This window comes from Bubalus bubalis, chromosome 12 (genome assembly GCF_019923935.1).
Source record: "Bubalus bubalis isolate 160015118507 breed Murrah chromosome 12, NDDB_SH_1, whole genome shotgun sequence".
Classification (NCBI taxonomy): domain Eukaryota; kingdom Metazoa; phylum Chordata; class Mammalia; order Artiodactyla; family Bovidae; genus Bubalus; species Bubalus bubalis.
Window position 1 is genome coordinate 7,158,490 of NC_059168.1, and position 20,847 is coordinate 7,179,336.

The 20,847-nt window shown below is 42.1% G+C and overlaps 1 protein-coding gene and 1 non-coding gene across 2 annotated transcripts in view; one reads left to right on the top strand and one right to left on the bottom strand.

Annotated features, from left to right (window-relative positions):
• SLC9A4 (solute carrier family 9 member A4) overlaps window positions 1-20,847 on the top strand; it is a 64,911-nt gene that overhangs the window by 34,788 nt on the left and 9,276 nt on the right. Inside the window, exons 3-9 of the mRNA XM_006060664.4 lie at window positions 913-1,172; window positions 3,465-3,682; window positions 7,101-7,303; window positions 7,855-7,941; window positions 10,218-10,288; window positions 13,146-13,307; window positions 20,277-20,373. Of these exons, the coding sequence (XP_006060726.4) occupies window positions 913-1,172; window positions 3,465-3,682; window positions 7,101-7,303; window positions 7,855-7,941; window positions 10,218-10,288; window positions 13,146-13,307; window positions 20,277-20,373 (1,098 nt within the window). The remainder of the gene's footprint in view (window positions 1-912; window positions 1,173-3,464; window positions 3,683-7,100; window positions 7,304-7,854; window positions 7,942-10,217; window positions 10,289-13,145; window positions 13,308-20,276; window positions 20,374-20,847) is intronic.
• LOC112578307 lies at window positions 747-852 on the bottom strand. Its single transcript, XR_003102599.3, has one exon. It is a non-coding gene; the product is annotated as a U6 spliceosomal RNA (small nuclear RNA).

Genomic DNA, 20,847 nt, shown 5'->3' on the forward strand with positions numbered 1-20,847 from the left:
GCACAGGGGGCAAAAAAGAATTAAGGTACAATCTGTTTATAGAACATGTGTTAAGCTAAGCTTGAAAATGCATTCCAGTATACAGTAGGTGTAGATACATAGGTTTTGATTCCACCCATACGAGGTACCTAGAATAGGTGACTAATCCATAGCGTCAGAAAGTATATTAGTAGATTGTATGGCTGGGGACTTAGTGTTTATTAGGGACAGAGTTTAAGTTTAGGACGGTGGAAAATTGGGAAATGGATGATGGTGAAAGTTGTAGAACAATGTGAACGTACTTAGTACCACTGACTGCTGCTAAGTCGCTTCAGTCGTGTCCGACTCTGTGCGACCCCATAGACGGCAGCCACCAGGCTCCCCCATCCCTGGGATTCTCCAGGCAAGAACGCTGGAGTGGGCTGCCATTTACTGAACTGTGCAGTCAAACCTTGTCAAAATAGTATGTTTTATATTATGTGACTTTACCACAATAAAACAATTAAAAAAAAAAGAATCTGTGTGTAAACTGTTTTTCATTTGTTTCTTTAGAATTAATTGCATTAATTTTAATGAATAATTTAAACAAATTAACATCTGAATTCATGGTAAGGACTGGTTGGTATTACTACCTGGAAAATTTATATAGATGACTTTGTAAAGGCTACCTTGATTTCTTTTTCTTTTTTTTAAGATGCTTTAAAACTTTTTAAATTCATTTTTATTTTTTACCAAACTTTAAACTTTTTATTTTGTATTGGGGTAAAAAAACTATGGAACTCTTCACAAATTTGCATGTCATCCTTGAGCAGGGCGGTGCTGATCTTCTCTGTATCATTCCAATTTTACTATATGTGCTGCCAAAGCGAGCACAACTGTTTCTCATTTCTAATTTAAGTCTACTTTCCTTTTTCTCATTTTCTTTTTGTCTAGGTCTTGTATAACATCTTAATTGCCTTCACGAAGATGCACAAATTTGAAGACATAGAACCCGTGGACATTTTGGCTGGATGCGCCCGATTCGTCATCGTTGGGTGTGGGGGGGTATTTTTTGGTGCCATCTTTGGATTCATTTCTGCGTTTATCACCCGTTTCACCCAGAACATCTCTGCGATTGAACCCCTCATCGTCTTCATGTTCAGCTACCTGTCCTACTTAGTGGCCGAGACACTCTACCTCTCTGGCATCCTGGCGTGAGTACAAATGGAGGACCCACTCCCATCCCATAAGGAGAGTTTAGGACCACATCTTGTGGACCAGAATTGGGAAAGGCCTGACTTCTAAAGCTAGTCCTCAAAAGCGATGCAGGATTCAGGTTTCTTGAACTTCTGTCAAATCCGGTTCAGGTCCTTTGCCAAACAAATGTTCTCCCCAGCACCTGCGCTTGCTCTGTCCTGGTGATTTGCCTGAAGAGAGCTTGCTTAGCAAGTACAAGGTCAGTTTATAATGCTCAGAAAAGCTGGTGTGTAGATGAGCTGGGAGAGGTTCAAGGTTAAGGTCTCACTTCAGTTTTTACCTTTTTTCCTTGAAAAATGCATTATTTTAAAGGGAAGCATGCCAGGAACTACGTCATTCCTGGACTCCGCTTTCTGCTCTTTCACTTAAGTCACGTCATTGCTCCAGGACTGGACAGTGTGGAGTAAAACTCAAGAGATAGGATAAGACTAGAAATTCAGATTTTTTTTTTTCTAATGAAAATATTTTTGAAATATTTATCCTTGTTTAAATCTTGGAATCAGGCTTCTCAACTTGATTTATTATATCTGATCATGTTGCCTTTTTTAAAATGACATTATCCTCATACCCAGATCCTTGGGCACACTTTTATTGTATAGAAATATTTATTTTGATTACATACAGTAGTGTAAAGTCTAGGCAGCTTCCCTAGTGGCTGAGATGGTAAAGAATCTGCTTGCAATGCAAAAGACCCAGGTTCATTCTCTGGGTTGGGAAGATCCCCCAGAGAAGGGAGTGGCTACCCACTCTAGTTATTCTTGCCTGGAGAATCCCATGGACAGGGGAGCCTGGCAGGCTACAGTCCACGGGGTCACATAGAGATGGACACAACTGAGCAACTGACACTTTTTCTTTCGCTTTCACAAAGTCTAGGCACTCATCAGTCTTTCTCTTTAAAAGTGAATGTGGCTGGACCTAGAGTCTGTTGTACAGAGTGAAGTAAGACAGAAGGAGGAAGACGAATATCTTATACTAACGCATATGTGTGGAATCTAGGAAATGGTACTGATGAATCTGTCTGCAGGGCAGTAACAGAGCTGCAGACAGAGAGAACAGACGTGTGTACACACATGGGGAAGGAGAGGGTGGGAAAAATTGGGAGAGTAGCATTGACATATGTACACGGTCTGTGTAAACATAGCGGGAAGCTGCTGTTGCAGAAGCAGCTCAGCCTAGTGCTCTGTGGTGACCTGGGGGTGGGGGGTGGGGGGTGGGAGGAAAGACCCAGAGGCAGGGGATATCTGTACACTTAGGGCTGGTTCGCACTGTTGTACAGCAGAAACCAACACAACATTGTAAAGCAGTTATATTCCAAGTATAAATAACTAAATACCATCAGCGAAAGGAAATTTCTAGTTCTCATCAGGAAGTCGCAAGTCTAAAATTAAGTAACGATTCTGCCAATTGATTCAAATTAATGTATTTGGCTCATATAACCTCTCTTGCATTTTTGAAACCCACCTGATTTATTTGATACAATATACTAAAAGTATACATATATTTTGAAGAATAAAACCTACTATGTACTGAAAAAAAATTGAGCAAACTACTAAGGCAAAGCAAATCCTTTCTTTCCTTTCCAAACTTGCTAAGTGGCTCTAGAATGAAGCATTTTAAGTGGAAATGTTCTCATTAAATTTTTGTAGGGAACGTTATAGTATGAGGGGTCTGGCCGAATTATTCTTTCTGGGTGACTGCACTGGGTTTATTTTGGTTTAAGGCAAGTGAAGCTGGGGGTAAGAGATAGGGCTGACATAGCTTTTGATGAGAGCAAGATAGAAACAGTCCTGCTTCTGGCTCTTGCATGAAGTATACACCATTTTGTTTTTTGGAAACCATGCCACTCCCACCTTCCCCCATCACAGTCAACTTGTGCAGACCCCTTGGGTAGTGAGAAGAAGAAGAAAGAAAATGAACATTTGCAGTTGGAGATGTTCTGTTTGGATAAAAACAGGATTTGTGTCTCTGTGCCATCACGGGCTTCCCAGGTAGCTCAGTAGTAAAGAATCCGCCCACCAATGCAGGAGACGCAGGTTCGGGAAGATCCCCTGGAGGAGGAAATGGCAAACCACTCCAGTACTCTTGCCTGGGAAAAGCCCATGCACAAAGGAGCCTGAGGGGTTACAATCTATGGGGTCACAAAGACATCAGACACAACTGAGTGACTGAGCACCCACACACACCATCACCAAAAGAGGATTCTCCAGTGAGGGGCAAGGTCCTGAGGCTTCTCTCTGTTCCGGCTGCAGAATCACAGCCTGTGCAGTGACCATGAAAAAGTATGTGGAAGAAAACGTGTCCCAGACCTCATACACGACTATCAAGTACTTCATGAAGATGCTGAGCAGCGTCAGCGAGACCCTGATCTTCATCTTCATGGGCGTGTCCACCATTGGAAAGAACCACGAGTGGAACTGGGCTTTTATCTGCTTCACCCTGGTCTTCTGCCAGATCTGGAGGGCCATCAGTAAGACATGGCAGGGCCCACAGAGTCCTACCTGCTTCTCTTTTTATTTTTCTTATTCCTTCCTGCAAGGTTAAAGCATAAGCAATGAGATGATGCCAACTGGTTTAACTGGTTGGGGGTGGGGGTAGAGGGGTTGGGTACCTTATGGTGACCAGGAATGTTCTCTGGTTGGTTCCTCAATCAGTTCAAAATAATTACTAGCTGATAAGTGTTTTCGCTAAAACAAGGCTGGAGCCAGAGCACTTTTATTTTTTTAATTGAGCAGAGAAATTTCACAAAGACACATTTAAATATAACTCAGTACATTTACCTTTTGCTCATCACATCTTTGCCAATTGTACCTTCTTGCACCTTAAATTAGATATAGATTATAAACTGCAGGCTCTCTTTTACACTTTTGTTACAGGAAAAGTGAAATCTCACAAATTGTAGTCTATAGAAGGCAAATCCTGCTAGAAAACAACCTCCTAAATATTATAGATGGTTTTAGTCAAGGATTGAGTATGATGTATAGAAAACAAAGGAAGTGGATCCTTTTTTAAAAAAAAAATGCTTTGTAAAGGCAACTCTGCAATGTAACTCATTGTCTGTAGTTCAGTCCCTAAGTCCTGTCCAAATCCCTGCGATCCCAGGGACTGCTGCATGCTGGGCTGCCCTGTCCGATCATCCCTATCAAATATGCATCATTTAAAAACACGAGATGTCTTGTCAAAGGCCTTTTAATTTAACTTGTATATTTGTTTCTGGAATTAGTAAGAACACTCATTACTGAACCATAAGATTTCCTTTGATTAGAAGCAGTTATATTTTAAAATGGTTTTGACCAATATTTGAAGCATTTTTACATGACTTTGATAGGTAATTTCAAGCCAATTACTCAGAGAGAAATTAGGAGAAATGGCTGATAACTCATCTTGAATATATCCATTCTAAATTCAGAATGGTTTTTAGGATGTAGGAAAGAATAACAAGAATGCAGAAATATTAAAAACATTCATAAAAGTAACTGAATATGTGTGCCTTGGGTCTTCAGAGGAGACGAGAATTAAGAATACTCTGATATAAATTTATAATCTCACATCAAGTCTTATCACTAATTAGCTATTTGACCTTGGGAAGACAGTTAACTGTGCTTCCCAGGTGTGCAGTGGTAAAGAATCCACCTGCCAATGCAGGAGATGTGAGTTCAATCCCTGGGTTGGGAAGATCCCCTGGAGAAGGAAATGGCAACCCACTCCAGTATTCTTGCCTGGAGAATCCCATAGACGGAGGAGCCTGGTGGGCTACAATCCATAGGGTCACAAAGAGTTGGAGGCGACTGAGCACACATACAGAAGGTTAACTCCTGGAAAGCTTCTTCCCCAACCACAAAACAGTGTACGTGGACAAATTCCTTAGGTCCTTTTAAGTTCTAATACTGCAGGGATCTACAGAGTCAAGTTAATGTCAAGAGGAGCATCAGATTCAGAGCTTCAGCCCAGCCAACAGGAATAGAAACCATCTAGGAGATTAATGTTGTGGAGACCTCATCATGGTTGACCCTTGGTGACCATCCAGCCCAGCTCCTGTATTTTCCATCCAAGGGAAATGATGGAACAGTTCCCAAGAAAATGACTTGGCCACATCAGGGTGAGGGACAGAGCCAGGTGTCAGAGTCCAGCTCTCTGGCTACCACCTGACTCATCGTAGCTAAGAATAGTTCTCACTCACGAAGGGTTATAACGTAGAAGGTCATGTTTTCTGTTATTTATAAATATTGAGTTTCTTGAACTTTACCTTCATCTTCTGATATAAATACTGTTAGCATCTCCATAAAGCAGGTGAGGACACTGAGTATCTGACAAGATTAAGACACTTGTCCCAGGTCACATGACTAGCCTGTGGAGGAGCGGGGACAAACAAAGCAAAATGAAAAACATTAAATTGCATTGTCTCCTGCATTTTCAATGTCCCTACTATCAAAGGATGCTAGGAAAGAATAACAAGGATGTGGAAATATTTAAATTATTCATAAAATTAACTCTGAATATGTGTGCCTATTGGGTCTTCAGGGGAGAAAAGGATTAAGAATACTCGGATATAAATTTATAATGTCACATCAAGTCTTGTTGCTATCACTAACTAGTCATTTGACCTTGGTGATGGCGGTGGTGGTTCAGTGGCTAGGGCATGTCCGACTCTGTAACCCCGTGAATTGTAGCACACCAGGCTCCTCTGTCCTCCACCATCTCCCAGAGTTTACTCAAATTCTGGTCTCTTGAGTTGGTGATATTATTTGATCTTGAGCAGACAGTCAACTACTCAAAAACTTCTACCCCAAGCACACAATGGTGGGTGTGGACCAATTCATTAGGTCCCTTTCAGTTCTAATACTACCGCGATCTATAGGGCAGTAGAGTTAATGTCAAGGATGCTTGCTGAGATGTCTGTGTCATTAGAAGTCACATGACGATACCGAGTGCTTTATTATTCTCTGATTAGTCAGAGCTTAAGTGAAGGGACTGCTCTCACCAGGAAATCCTGCATTGGTTGTAACTCAGCCGTGTGGGCCACTGGGAGATGGAGAAAGATGTGATAGACAACACCTGTTTCCAATAAGCTCTCCCACCCTCCATTTCCACTTACTGACAGTAAGAAGCCCCCTGGTGACCCCTTGCCAACTTCCTTTCTTGTGTGCACTGAGTTTCAAGAAGAACCAAACCACCCACACAAGCTCTGCTCACCTGCAGAGAACCCCCCAGGCACTTCGAGGGCCCTTCTCACCTTCAAAGTCACACACCTCCTCTGCTGACTCAGTGAGAGTAGGAGTTGATAGAAAGGCTTGTACCCTCCAAGTAATACCATTGCTTTTCTTGATTTTGAAAGGCATAGCAAAGTTTACGAAAATGGATTAGAAAATAGATGCCATTTTTTATAGCAAAAGAATCAAGATGTATTCCTCTAAATACACAGACATGCTCAGTCACTGAGTCTTGTCTGACTTTATGTGACCCCATGGACCGTAGCCCTCCTGGCTGCTCTGTCCATGGTGTTATCCTGGTAAGAATACTGAAGTGGGCTGCCATGTCCTTCTCCTGGATCTTCCCAAGCCAGGGATCGAACCCTCGTCTCCTGCATTGCAGGCTGATTCTTTACCACTGAGCCACCTGGGAAATCCCAAATACACACACACACGGAAACACACACGCTTGTGAGCATCCCTGTCGGGAACAAGACCTCTGACTTGAAGCACTGCTGTGCCACAACTAGCCGAGAAGTGAAAAGCTTTGTAAGCTGATCTGTTGGGTGCGGACAGCGGGGTGTGATGGAATTCAGTTGCCTTGCTTGGGGGCGCATGGCATGACCTGTATTCACTAGCACTGCTGTGTCTCTGCTCATTCATGACCCTCTCCTCTAATACATATTCTCCCCCTTCTAGGCGTGTTTGTTCTCTTCTACATCAGTAACCAGTTTCGGACTTTCCCCTTCTCCATCAAGGACCAGTGCGTAATTTTCTACAGTGGTGTCCGAGGAGCTGGAAGTTTTTCCCTTGCGTTTTTGCTTCCTCTGTCTCTTTTTCCTAGGAAGAAATTGTTTGTTACTGCTACCCTAGTCATTATATATTTTACTGTATTTATTCAGGTTGGTAGATTTCTTTCCTATTTGAAATAAGTCTATTCCTCTCAGGATTGTGTGTTAAATTAATAAAATACCAAGACAAGGATACTGTTATCTGATTTTCAGATATGTGTTCAATACTGAAACTAAATTCCCAAATATGTCTAGATCATGTTTTGGGTCATCCCGGAAACTCTAAATTTCGATGACTTTTGAATAATAAAATCAAAATGTTCTTAGGTACAGGTAAATGATAGCACCTCTAATGTGTATTACTGAAAATAAGATTCAAGTTAGTAGTAGTTTTTATTTTAACTGGAATTAGTGCTTAGCAAACTAATGGGGGTTTATTTTAAAGAATGAAACTATGTCCTTGGTTTAAAATATAATACCTGTTTTTATTGCAGAATTTAAAAACATTAAATAAGAACTAAAGTAAACACGGGAGCATTTATTCAGGAGAAACTAGTATAAAACAAAGACATAAAAATTGGGAGTTTTGCTAATAGATTTGTGGTCTCTACAGTGACAGTCTTTGCTACAACAAAACCTTTATTTTGTTGTTTACAACACAGGGAATCACAGTTGGCCCTCTGGTCAGGTATCTGGATGTTAGAAAGACCAATAAAAAAGAATCCATCAACGAAGAACTCCATACTCGTGTAAGTTATCTCTTGGTCGTGATTAATAAGTTAGTAAGGTGTGCCCCTCGGTCGCCTATGGGAGTCGATTTAGAGGTGTGGCTATGTCACTAGACATGGTCTCTTTCCTCTCCAGCTCCACCGGCAGTATTGCCGTAGGAAATTATCACAAACTCAGTTGCTTTAATCTTACACTTATTATCTTATAGTTCTGGAGGTCAGAAGTTCACAGTGAGTCTCACTGGGATGAAATCAAGATCTTGCAGGACTGACTTTCTTTCTGAAGGTTCTAGGAAAGGGTCTGTTTTTTTCTAGATTTTTTTTTTCCATATAGGCCATTATGGGCTTTCCTTGTGGCTCAGATGGTAAAGAATCTGCCTGCCATGCAGGACACCCAGGTTTGATCTCTGGGCCAGGAAGATCCCCTGGAGAAGGGCATGGCAACCCACTCCAGTATTCTTGCCTGGAGAATCTCATGGACAGAGGAGCCTGGCATGCTTCAGTCCATGGGGTCGCAAAGTGTCGGACACAACTGGAGCGACTAAACAGCAACAAGTGGCTCTGGGGAATAGAAATGGGAACTAATGCGCAGAAGATGCACCGTGAGAAGCTTCGGTTCCTAATGAAGAGCATCGGGACAGTGGTTTCTCATACGGCACAGTCACAGGTGAATCGCAGACAGTAACTGGGACACTCGGCACAGGCGCTGTCCCGGAGATGCAGGCTTCCAGCCACAGGCTTTGAGACCATTGACCCACATGATGTGTAGTTTTCCTTCATGTCTGAGAGTCCTTAACCCTGATGCTGGAAAAACTGATGAAGTCAAAGTCAGCGCAGAATTTCATGGCCAAAGTCACCCATGGAAATAAAATAATTTTAATTCCAGGAAATCCAAACCGAAAAATTTTCCAAGCCCATTTGGAAGTATTTAACAGCTGGGGATAAGGAGTGAGCGTTTTAAAAGAAGTATTCCTCTAAACACAGCAGAATACAGCCCGAGTGCTTTGGGCTTCCCTGGTGGTTCAGTGGTAAACAATCTGCCTGCCAATGCGGGAGACACAGATTCCATCCCTGGTCCTGGAAGACCCCAGCGGCCTCAGAGGAGCCTGTGCTCTGCAAGTACTGAGCCTGTGCTCTAGAGCTGGGAGCCGCAGCTACCAAAGCCTGCCTGCCCTGGGGCCCGTGCTCTGCAACAAGAGAAACACCGCAATGAGAACACACGCTGCTACTAGAAAGAGGGGCCCCCAGCTGCCTCAGCCAGAGAAAAGACCAAGTGGCAGCAAAAACCCAGCACAGCCAACAGTAAATAATAAATACATAGAACTTAAAAAAAAATGTGCTTTAACTTGACTGAAGATTTTTGTCTCTGTCTTTATCCCCTCTATTCATTACATTAAGAAATTAGATAGTATACCTAAAATAATAGAACCTGGATATTTCACCCCTTTCGTATTTATCTCTTTTTATCACAAAAGATATAATTATTGGTAGAAAGGGCATAATTGTCTCAGAATTAATTGAGTATTTTCATCTACTTTCTCCCCACAATTTAGAAGCCATGATAAACTTCACTAACTATAAACTTAGATTATTTGTAAATTAATAACTTATAAAGAGATTGTGTTTTTCCCTAAATTCTTATAAACAATTTGGATAAAGCAAATGGAGTATAACTGGCGTGGATGGTGAAATGTAAATACTGAGACAAAAAGATCAGATAAAAACAGATATAATTCTGTCGTTATAATTTTGTTGCTTAGTCATGTCTGGCTCCTTTTGCAACCCCATGGACTGTAGCCCACCAGGCTCCTGGGAATTCCCAGGCAAGAATACTGGAGTAGGCTGCCCTTTCCTTCTCCAGGAGATATTATAAAAGAATATCTGTAAAACTATATTTTTAGAAACTGTATAAAAAGGGACTGGCATTTTCTTTTCTTTTTGCAATGAAATTAGAGCGATGATTAGTTATTAGGCTTTATATCCATGTCATTTCAGTAATGAGAATCTTCCTTGATCATTCTAGAAAGATAGTATTCATAGCAAAGCAAGTACCTTGTTTTCCTTGGAAGTTATGTGCTTTATTGAAGAACTTATCTACAGAGCCTTTGAATTGTGAAACTTGGTGGCCTTACTGGGAAAGGCATTGTAAGCTTTGGTTCTATCAACAGAGTGATAGAAAAGAAGATATGAGCTAGGAAACCAAAGCTGCCTTTGTTTTTCATGGCGTGTTAACTTTCCTTGTGTGTCTTGTAGGGTTAATGCTTCACTAGCAATCATTTCTCTGTGTTTGTTGTCAGCTGATGGACCACCTGAAAGCTGGAGTTGAAGATGTGTGTGGGCAGTGGAGCCACTACCAAGTGAGAGACAAGTAAGAAACAGCTTTCAGCCCCGAGGAGGGGCAGGTGTGACGTGGGGAGCCGCGGAAGCTTCCCCTGGAAGCTGAGCATGGAATTCTAGAGAATCCCGAGGAAGGGGACCGGGAAGACAAAGGGCCCGGGAGTCATGGCATATAGGAAGCAGGAAGAAGTCCTGGGAAATGGACTCCCAGGGGGTGGAGGCAGTGAACTTGGAACTGAGTGCTTTAGAAAGAATTAGTACAACCTGCTTCCCAGGTGCTCAGCCATAAAGAATCCACCTGCCAATGCAGGAGATGTGGGTTCAATCCCTGGCTCAGGAAGATCCCCCTGGAGAAGGAAATGTCAACCCACTCCAGTATCCTTGCCTGGAATATCCCATGGACAGAGGAGCCTGGTGGGCTACAGTCCCTGGAGTACAAAGAGTTGGACAAGACTGAGTGACTGAGCATGCATGGGGCAAATATATATAACAGAGGCAATTATAACAGAGGCAAATGCATAAACTATATAATAATGTGGGAGTGGGTTTGGAAAACAAGTGAGGCAGAGAATGCAGAGAAGAATGCAAGCCTGCCAAGCGTCAGCAATAGCAGTGTATTTCCAAGTAGTGTATCTCCCTTGCAAAGGCAAGGGAGAGCACGCCCTGGTTTGGATATGGTCAGAAAGATGAGACAAGGTGAAAGATAGGAAAGACAAGGACGCACTTTTACAGTGCAGAGTCCAGCATCTCCGTACAGCCATTGATACTATAAAGTTCAATTTGATCTTTAAGACTCATATCAAAAGGCTATTTATTAAATAAGAGCCTGGCCATACTTGGACTTCGGAAAGCAAACTACACAGTGATATGGAAGCTGGATTAGAAAGAGAAAAATTAAATGGGGAGACACATAGCATTGACACATATACACTACCATGTGTAAAACAGATAGCCGGTGGGAAGCTGCTGTGTAGAACAGAGAGCTTGGCTGGTGCTCTGTGATGACCTAGAGGGTGGGATGCGAGGGTGGGAGGGAGGCTCGAGAGGGAGGGGATATATTTTACTATAGAAATCGTGAGTATATTAACCCGATGTTTTAAAGCAATTATACTCCAATAAAAAGAAAGAGGGGAATTCTCTCTCACACCAGTTATCTCTCACATGATCTCCTTAACTGTCCTGTGTTGTTATTCTCATTTTAAAGATGAGCAAACCAATTCTGAGAAGTCAGTTAAACTGCCGTACAGTGGAACCTGGATGTGCATTTAGGTCTCTTGTTTTCAATGAGCCACAAAGCTTCCAGACTAGTGAAGGTCAAGAATTAGCAGAAGGGATATTGAAATACTTCTAGGGGAGACATGTTGGCTATGACATCAGAAAAGCAAGATGAGGCAAGGGAAAATGAGAATGACCACCTGATCTTCAGCTAGCGAGCAGAAGGAGGTAACAATATCATGGTTAAGTTTATAGACTGTAGAAGAATGTTCAGAGTTAATAGCAGATTCTGCTTAAGTGTCTCATTCTCACTCAACCCCTTTTGGAACTGAGTTTCAAGTTCAGGAGGAAACCGTGACTGGTGATAGAGATTGTAAATTGTCAGTATTTGGTACCCCAAGATGTGGATGTGGCTGAGATAACTGGGATCCTGAGAAGAAGGGAAGCTCCCTGAGGACAGGACTTGGAGAAGCTTTCCTTTTTTTCCTTTTTCCTTTCTTCTGAGGCAGGAAAGGAAGAGGAAGAACAGAGGAGCCTGGGAAGAAGTCATGAGAAAGGCTAGAAGGGAAGCAGGACATGCTGGGTTTATAGGAAGTGGCCACCAAGTCGTCCATCAGGAGGAGCCAGTGGCTAATAGCACAAGGGCAATGGTGACCACTGGTCTTGACCAGTACAAGGTCAAGGTGAGCCCGGGTTGAGGAACTCAGACAAGTTCTGATAGTTGAGGGCTAGTGGCAACAGACTGAGGAATAAACAGAAACCATTGCTTCTCATGAAGAAGGCTGAGAGATGACCCTTTTGGAGCCAGAGTGAGCCTAGTATGAACCAAACACAGATCACAAAGCCCATGAATCAGAGCCTGCTCGACCCAGAGGAGCTTTGGCTGATTAAGAGTCCATTCACCCCACAGACCAGGAGACCAGGTGACATTCCAGCAACCCAGGAAATAAAGCAGCAGACACATTACTCTTTGAATGGAAGATGGCTGGAGGTATTGAAAATTCCTCCTCCAAACAAATGGCTGACACTGAAGGCCGCACGGTCTCTGAGTGGCTCAGTCTAATGGGTCAGCCCGAGCTTTGAGACAATAGTCAGCGGCCATCAGCGTCTGGCTTATTCAGATGCTCCATCATTCAGAGTATATGTGGGCTCTCCCACCAGCCTCCACCTAATTGGCAGGATTCAAAATGATCTGCAGCATAATGAAGGAAACGACTGTAACTACCAGGCTATTTAAACTTATGGTTCTGGCTGAATAGGCCGGCATCGCTGTACACGCAGCTGCCACTGTTACCAGTTACTAGGATGGACCAACAAAAGCCCCGATCAACCCCTCCTTTCTTCTCCCACAATTGGAACTGAACTGGTCTCTCCTGCTTACCATTTAATGCCTACTTTTTGCCCTGATTATAGCTTGTCCCTTCCTTTTGTTAGGTTGATTTTCAATGTATTCAGGCCATCTGGCCTTTCTTTCTTTATTTAAAAAAAAAGTGTATGAATTCTATGATTTAAAAAAAAAAAAAAAAGTGTTCAGAGTCTATGAATTCCAGGCACTGTCCTGGCGTTTTTGAGAATAACACAGTTAAGTGGAAGCTTGTTTCAAGAAAAGTGTATATACTTGCATAACATGTACAGAGACCGAAGATTTCCAAAATATTGGTTTTCATTTTCAGGTTTAAGAAGTTTGATCATAAATACTTACGGAAAATCCTCATCCGAAAGAATCTGCCAAAATCGAGCCTTGTTTCCCTGTACAAGAAGCTGGAAATGAAACAAGCAATTGAGATGGTGGAGTCTGGGGTTCTAAGTTCTACAGCCTTTTCCACCCCCCATCAGTAAGTGACATCGCCCTTGATCTGGACCCTCAGAGTCAGAATTACAGAGAGCAGTAGCTCATTGTTCTATTTAAAGGTGATCCTAGGAGTGAAGAGGCAGAGATATAACAAAGCAAAAATGAGATGAATAACATCTACATCTTGGCACCTTGTAGCTTGGTCCATGCTCTATCAATTTCACCTAAAGTACTTTCTAGCAAAAAAAAGGAGAGTTTTTTTGACATCTTTCTTTGGGAGGGAGGGGCAAGTTAGTTTATAGACTATTTTTAGCACATTTTAGAGGTCTTTCTCTTCCTGGTCAGACATGTCTACCCTATAAGCCCTGCTGATGTGCCTCTGCTAGTCTTACGTTGCCTTCTCCCATGAGTTGTCTCTTCCTGTCTTCTATGAAAGACCAGATCTGCATCCTAGGATGCTAACTGGGATTGGGGGATGAGGGGGTAGGAGCAAGAGCTGTGGTGATTGGTGGGATATTTAAAGAGAAGGCTGTGTTTGTAACTGTGTCTCAGGCAAAGATCTGTGGCAAGTTGGGAGATGGCTTGAGTCTATGTGAGACCAGCTGTGAGCAGGAGCATGGAGGGGCCAGGGGACCTTAGGGAGTTGGTAAAGAGGCAGTGTAGGGAGGGGTAAGTCTGGTACATACTCCATCATTATAAGAGGATCCCCTTTGAAACCTGGTGCTTCAGCCAGAGCACCTGAAAGGCTATAGTCCCAAGAGCTGGTAGAAATTTTAGGCCTCTGATGGAGGCTTCCCAGGTGGTGCAGTGGTAAAGAATCTGCCTGCTGATGCAGGAGATATGGGTTCGATCCCTAGGTCAGGAACATACCCTGGAGAAGGGAATGGTGACCCACTCCAGTATTCTTGCTTGGGAAATCCCATGGACAGAGGAGCCTGGTAGGCCACAGTCCAGGAGGTGGAAAAAAGTGGGGCATGACTGAGCACATTGACACTGATCTGAATTTATAAGAATCCCTTCAGTGTCATAAGAATTATCCCACCCCCTACCAAGGATGCCCAGTTTTCCTCCAAGAAACAGTGCACAAATTGGGGAAAGTAGTCACGATGTATATTTAGCATAAGTGACTCCAGCCTCTCCACCCTGGCATCTTTAGAAGATCAGGAGTATCCACCTTCTCCTAACCTCCTCATGTTTGAAAAGCAAATAGACAAGAGATAAGAATAGACAGCAATCAACTTGTCCTCAATGCCTGAGTGTTATTTCTCACCCTTACTTGCTAATGAATCAGAAAAACCATCACCTTTCTTAAGTGGGAAAAATCCCAGTCTGGGGAAAAGATCTAAAGGAGCATCCCTGAGGGCGTCTCAGTATAAACAGAAAGCTTTCTGCCTTATTTCTTGGTGAGACTGTTTTTGTGGTTGGTTGGTTTGTTGGTTGGTTTTACATAGCTTTAAGGAAACTTCCGATCCTAAAATGAGAAGATGTTGACAAATATTAATTGGCAGTGATGTGATGAACCATATGAGAGCCTGAGACAGGAAGAAAAGTGGGAAATATTGATCTTGCCTTTGTTTCAAATGTTGCTATTAATATTTCATTCATCACTGATAATTTTGCATTTACTTTTATTTTCTACAGCATTGCACTCAAATCCTACTTCACTTTATTCCTGAACTTTTGGGCATCCCCTTACCCAAGGTTTCCCTGGTGGCTCAGACAGTAAAGCATCTACCTGCAATGCAGGAGACCTGAGTTTGATCCCTGGATCGGGAGGATCCCTTGGAGAAGGGAATGGCTGGCTACCCATTCCAGTATTCTTGCCTGGAGAATCCCATGGACAGAGGAATGTGGTGGGCTATAGTCCAAGGGGTCGAAAAGAGTTGGACACAGCTGAGCGACTAACACTTTCACTTTTTTTCACTTTTAATGCTCACCAGGAGAGGTGCAGGCAGTTTAGACCACGAGAAACATCCTCAAACATCTACTCACTAGTGATGTGAGGACTTGTCTGGGATAGGGGTGCTTATCTCAAATGAGACCAATCTGTTGTGAGCTAAAGCATATTTTGGATCTCTGTATTATTTTGTATTGCTTATAAGCAGGTGACCTCAAGGCAAATTTTAATCCAGTTTCATTTGGAGGCTGTGTTTGAATTGAGTCAGTTATTTTTCCGACATTCAAGATTAGTAAGAGAGCCTTATAGCTTAGAGATACCCGCTTCTGTAGCCCAAACTAGTTAGTTAACAGAGGTGGGAGAGGTTTTTTAAAATCGATATTTACTACAAGTCTAGTATTTAAATTGCCTTCATTTGATCTCATCAGAAATCTGTAGGACATCAAGCAAAGAGGAATTCCTCTCCTAAGATCAAAGCAGCTAATTTCTTAAAAAACAAACCTTCATACAATAATAGGAAAAAGAAGTGTGCACTCAGCTCGCTTTTTGTGATTCTCTATGAGAGCATAACAACAAGACGCACACATATTTTTTTTCTTTAGAAGTTGAAGCAATTGTTCTCCAAGAGGTTAAGATTTCTAAACTCAGTGACCTTCAGGAGAACACTATCCCCAGAAGTTGTCTATGGCACGCTGTAGATGATGCTGATTCTAGGGAATTCCATTACTTTTACATGCATTATTTTATTTGACTCTCAAAACAACTCTATTGCGTAGATAAGTATGTATTTGGATTATTATTCTAAATATGAGGCACCTTGCTTTACCCATGAACAGTAAGCTCTTCAGAAACATCAGTGGGTGGAGGCTCAAGCTGATTAAAAATATTTGGTTGCTATTAAAGCGCTAGTGGTAAAGAATCTGCTTGCAAGTGCAGGAGACATAAGAGATTCCAATTCGATCCCTGGGTCAGGAAGATCCCCTGGAGGTGGGCATGGCAACCCACTGCAGTATTCTTGCCTGGAGAATCCCATGGACAGAGCAGCTTGGCAGGCTATAATCCATGGGGTCGCAAAGAGTCAGACACTACTGAAACAACTCAGCACACAAAAAGATATTAAAATATTTATAATAAACGCATAGGCATAACACACTACAGCTATATGACTTCAGAATATTGTCTTTGCTGCTAAGTCATTTCAGTCGTGTCTGACTCTGTGCGACCCCATAGATGGCAGCCCACCAGGCTCCCCAGTCCCTGGGATTCTCCAGGCAAGAACACTGGAGTGGGTTGCCATTTCCTTCTCCAATGCATGAAAGTGAAAAGTGAAAGTGAAGTCGCTCAGTTGTGTCCGACCCTCAGCGACCCCATGGACTGCAGCCTTCCAGGCTCCTCTGTCCATGGGAGTTTCCAGGCAAGAGTTCTGGAGTGGGGTGCCATTGCCTTCTCCGAATATTGTCTTTAAAAACTCCCAAATACTTATAAGGTCATTTATAAAAAAAAAAAAAGCACATATTGGTTGATTATAATTTAAGAATTTTTCAATTGATCACATATTGCCAGGTGTAGGTTTACAGTCGTGCATGCTGACACCAAAGACTCTAGAATGAAGATTCTCACGCTGTGTTCACTTCTGTGATGGAATATTGTCTTGTGGGGAGCCGGGGCCATGATGAGTCCTCACTCATCCTCAGTGATGGTCACTTTGGTGACCTTTCTGAGAAGACAAAAGGCAGCCACACACAGAGAAGAGCTGTTGGTACCACTCTTTACTCAGTGGGCACATCCTTTGGGCAACATACATTTTCCTGGATTTCATGTATAAAGCTACTAAAGGAGCATGGATTCTTCCAGATAAATCCAGATATGTTCGATCTTTTGGGACTTCAGATTAGGGCATGAATATAACATCTACTGGATTTCATACCTACATTGCTGTGTTTAGAATTGAGGCCTCTTTTTAAAAATAAGTTTATGTATTTATTGTTATTTTTGACCACTCTGGGTCTTCCTTGCTGTGTGGGGGCTTTTCTCCCGCTGTGGAGATCAGGGACCACTCTCCAGTGGTGATGCTTCTCATCGCACCGGCTTCTCTTGCTGTGGAGCCCCGGCTCGAGTGCATGCAGGCTTCAGTACTTGTGGCCCACGGACTTAGTTGCTCCATGGCATGTGAGATCTTCCAGGACTAGGGATCAAACCCATGTCCCCTGCATTAGCAGGCAGATTCTTAACCACTGAACCACCAGGGGAGTCCCGAAAATTCTTTTTACATTATTAGAGCCTCTGATTTTTTTTTTAAAAGATTAAGAGAAATCTGAACCTTTTATTCAAACACATTTACATCCCAGTTTTCCCAGTTTGATCTTAATGGCCATGAGATTGCCAGTGACCTTTTCTTTAAGGTGATTAAGACTTCCTTTGTGTCTTCTTCCAGTGCCAAGCGTCTTTTAGTTTATAATTTTACTTTTTTGACTTAGAGATTACTGACATTCAGTTTTTCTGTGGTTTTTATCTGTTCTGTGCTCATGATATGATCATTTCAGGGGTGATTTTGCTAATGAAGTAGCAGGTAGGAAAATGTATGCATCACCTTGCTTGGGTCAGTAATTCTTCCTTGTAATTTTATAGCTACAGCCTCTCAGTGTGGATTAACATGAGGAAGTGCCTCTGGGACCCCTGCATTATATACCCAACCAGCAACCTAAATGGGCTTTAACTCAATCTGATCCTTCCCAAAATGGTTAATTATAAACTGGGGAGAATGCCAAATTAGATCTCCTATCTCAGGTTTAACTTTATCATTTCCTTTACCCATGGTTTTTCCCTCTTTGGTCAGTTTATTATGAACACACGAAGTGGAACTGTTTGATTAGCTGTAGTTTCTGTTTAGCAATAGATTCCTTCCACCATAATAAAGGCATGTGTGCAGATGCGGATTGTGGGAACATGTGGGTGTATCTACATCAGAATGAATTTTGTTTGAAGGACATTTAAATAGTTAGGTTGAAATAGCCTGATAATATTGTTTAAATCACTGAGGGTGGTAACTAAATATCAATACTGTTGATATTTTCAGTTCTGAGATATAGAAACTGATTTCACTGATTTAGTAGAAAGGGTATTAGTCCGTTGGCAGATCGCATTGCTAAGTAAATGCTGGCGTCCTGTGATTTTTCAGGATTCAAATGGTTGAAATCCTTTTACCGGCCTTACATTACTTACAAAATGTCTTTGCTATTTATTGGCAATGATGCTACTGTTTGGGGGGGAAAGGACTTAAAAACTGGCCTGTATTGAAAGCAGTAACTACTCATCTTTACGATCAATTATCCTAAGACCTTTAGAAGCATGTAATAAGAATCCACCTGCCCATGCGAGGGATGCAGGTTTGATCACTGAGTTGGGAAGATCCCCTGGAGAAGGAAATGACAACCCACTCCAATATTCTTGCCTGGGAAATCCAATGGACAGAGGAGCCTGGAGGGCTGCAGTCCATGAGGCCTCAGAGAGTTGGACACAACTGAGCATGCACGCACACGTGGAAAATAGTAAATTAGCACACATGTGCATTTCAAAAAACTGCAGCTAGAAAAGAAAAAAAAAATCACAACTCCTTAAGGGTTTATACCAAGATGTCAAGGGAGGTGACAGTATTAACGGATAGGTTTAATTTTCCTTAGTTCTCTCTTTTTTGTGTTCATATGTTCTACAGTGAGCATATAGTATTCATACAGTAAGTTTTTAGGAATTACAACCATTAGACCCAAGTGATTGAAATTGAATATGTATGTCACATGAGAATTCTGCACATAGCGATGTCATGACTGAAAACCTCCGAGGACAATTGTGCATTGTTGGCTAACCTGGCCCTGACTTGGCTTTTGAGCCCTTTTAGGAGGGGGTTGGGGGTGGAGGTGCTCATGGTCAAGGAGGCTAGAAGTCAACTGCTTCTAGAATCTCAGAGGGTCCAGTGTCTCCAAGCTGGGCTGGTTTTCCTGGTGGAGGTGGAGATAGTTTAACTCTCTTTGTAAAATATGATTTTAGTTTCTTCCCATTATTCTTTAACCCGAGATAAAATCCCTAAAGAGAGAATTCCAAGATAAATGTACTCAAAGTTTTAATACTGGATAGGTTGTTGTTGTTTAGTTGCTAAGTCATGTCCAACTCTTTGCAACCTGGGGCCTGTCAGGCTCCTTTGTTCATGGAATTACCCCGGAGTGGGTTGCCATTCCCTTCTCTAGGGGATCTTCCCAACCCAGGGTTCGAACCTGTGTGTTCTGCATTGGCAGGCAGAGTCTTTACCACTGAGCTACCTGGGAAGCATAAATTAGTGCTGTTCCAAATGTGGTGTCTACATGGTGTTATCTGTGAGCCTTCAAGGAATTAGCTAATTTGTGTTGACTCTAACAGTGAATTATTTGATTTACATTTTGTGGTATCCTTTCTAAGAATGGATTTTCTGATCATTGATTTTTATTTTTTTATAAACATATCTGTTCATAATAGATATGGAGGAAAAAATAACTGGTTTGTCGCCACTTTTTAAAAATGCATTAGGCAATGGAGGGACAAAATTCTCAGACTTGATTAAACTTCTGAAATGTTCAGGGAGAGACAAAGAGGAGGAAAAACTAATTATTCATAATGTTCTGTTTCTATGCTGCATGGTGGATGTGTGCATGCTTTATTATTATATTATTCTTTACACCTTACATATAGTAGAAATTTTTTATGGGCAAAAATATTTTGTAAGATTTTAAAATAGGAAATTTATATTGTTAATGTAAATAAGTGGTTTGATATGCTGGTAGTAATTTTTCCTAATGTACATTCAAATAAAAACAAGCCTATTAAAATTTTAAAAATTATATGTATATATATATATGAGTTAGAATAATTCTCACATAAAAGTTATAGACAAAGAAACCATATGTTCAAAATGCAAGTCAAGGCACATGTGCCAATATTTTCTACAAATTTCCTAAAACAATAAGAAAGCTTGTGGAAAAACAGGGGTTCTGGGTATTGGAACTCCTAAAAGTAAATTGATGGTTTTGTGGTTGTCTTGCCAAGATGAAAGAATAATGCTTGGCTTCCCTCTAATGATGTTTCCAGGGCCCAGAGGACACAAGAAACCAAAAGACTTTCCCCTGAAGACGTGGAGTCCATGAGAGACATTCTGACACGAAACATGTATCAAGTTCGACAAAGGGTGTGTATATAAGACTTGTGCCTACTGCTGTTCTTGGAACCGGTCCTCCAGATATCAGTTCTTGTTCGGGTTACCCTCTCCCAAGCAGCCTTCCTGCTGAGCAATTTCTCTCTGCTTAGTTTGGAAAACAGAAAGTTAATTCTTATGTTTCTGCAGCAAATTTGCGCCCCCCCTCTCCCCTCCACCGTGGTAGACAGAGAAATGCAGATCCAGTTGCTGGCCGTAGGGGTCAGGCTCCCCCAACCCTACAGACCTGACTTTCCAGGATCAGCAGGGCTCCCTCCCCCTTCAGAGACAGATGGAGCTTGTCCACCAGAGAAGAAATAGGGCCCCAGGATGCCAGTGGTGATGGAGCTGTCTCAGCATGATTGGTTGTAATAGAGCTTAGAAAACTGGGATGGTTGAGATTAGAATATCAAAACCACAGTGCTGAAAGCTTGAGGAAAAAAAGAGGGACATATCAGGGACTTCCCC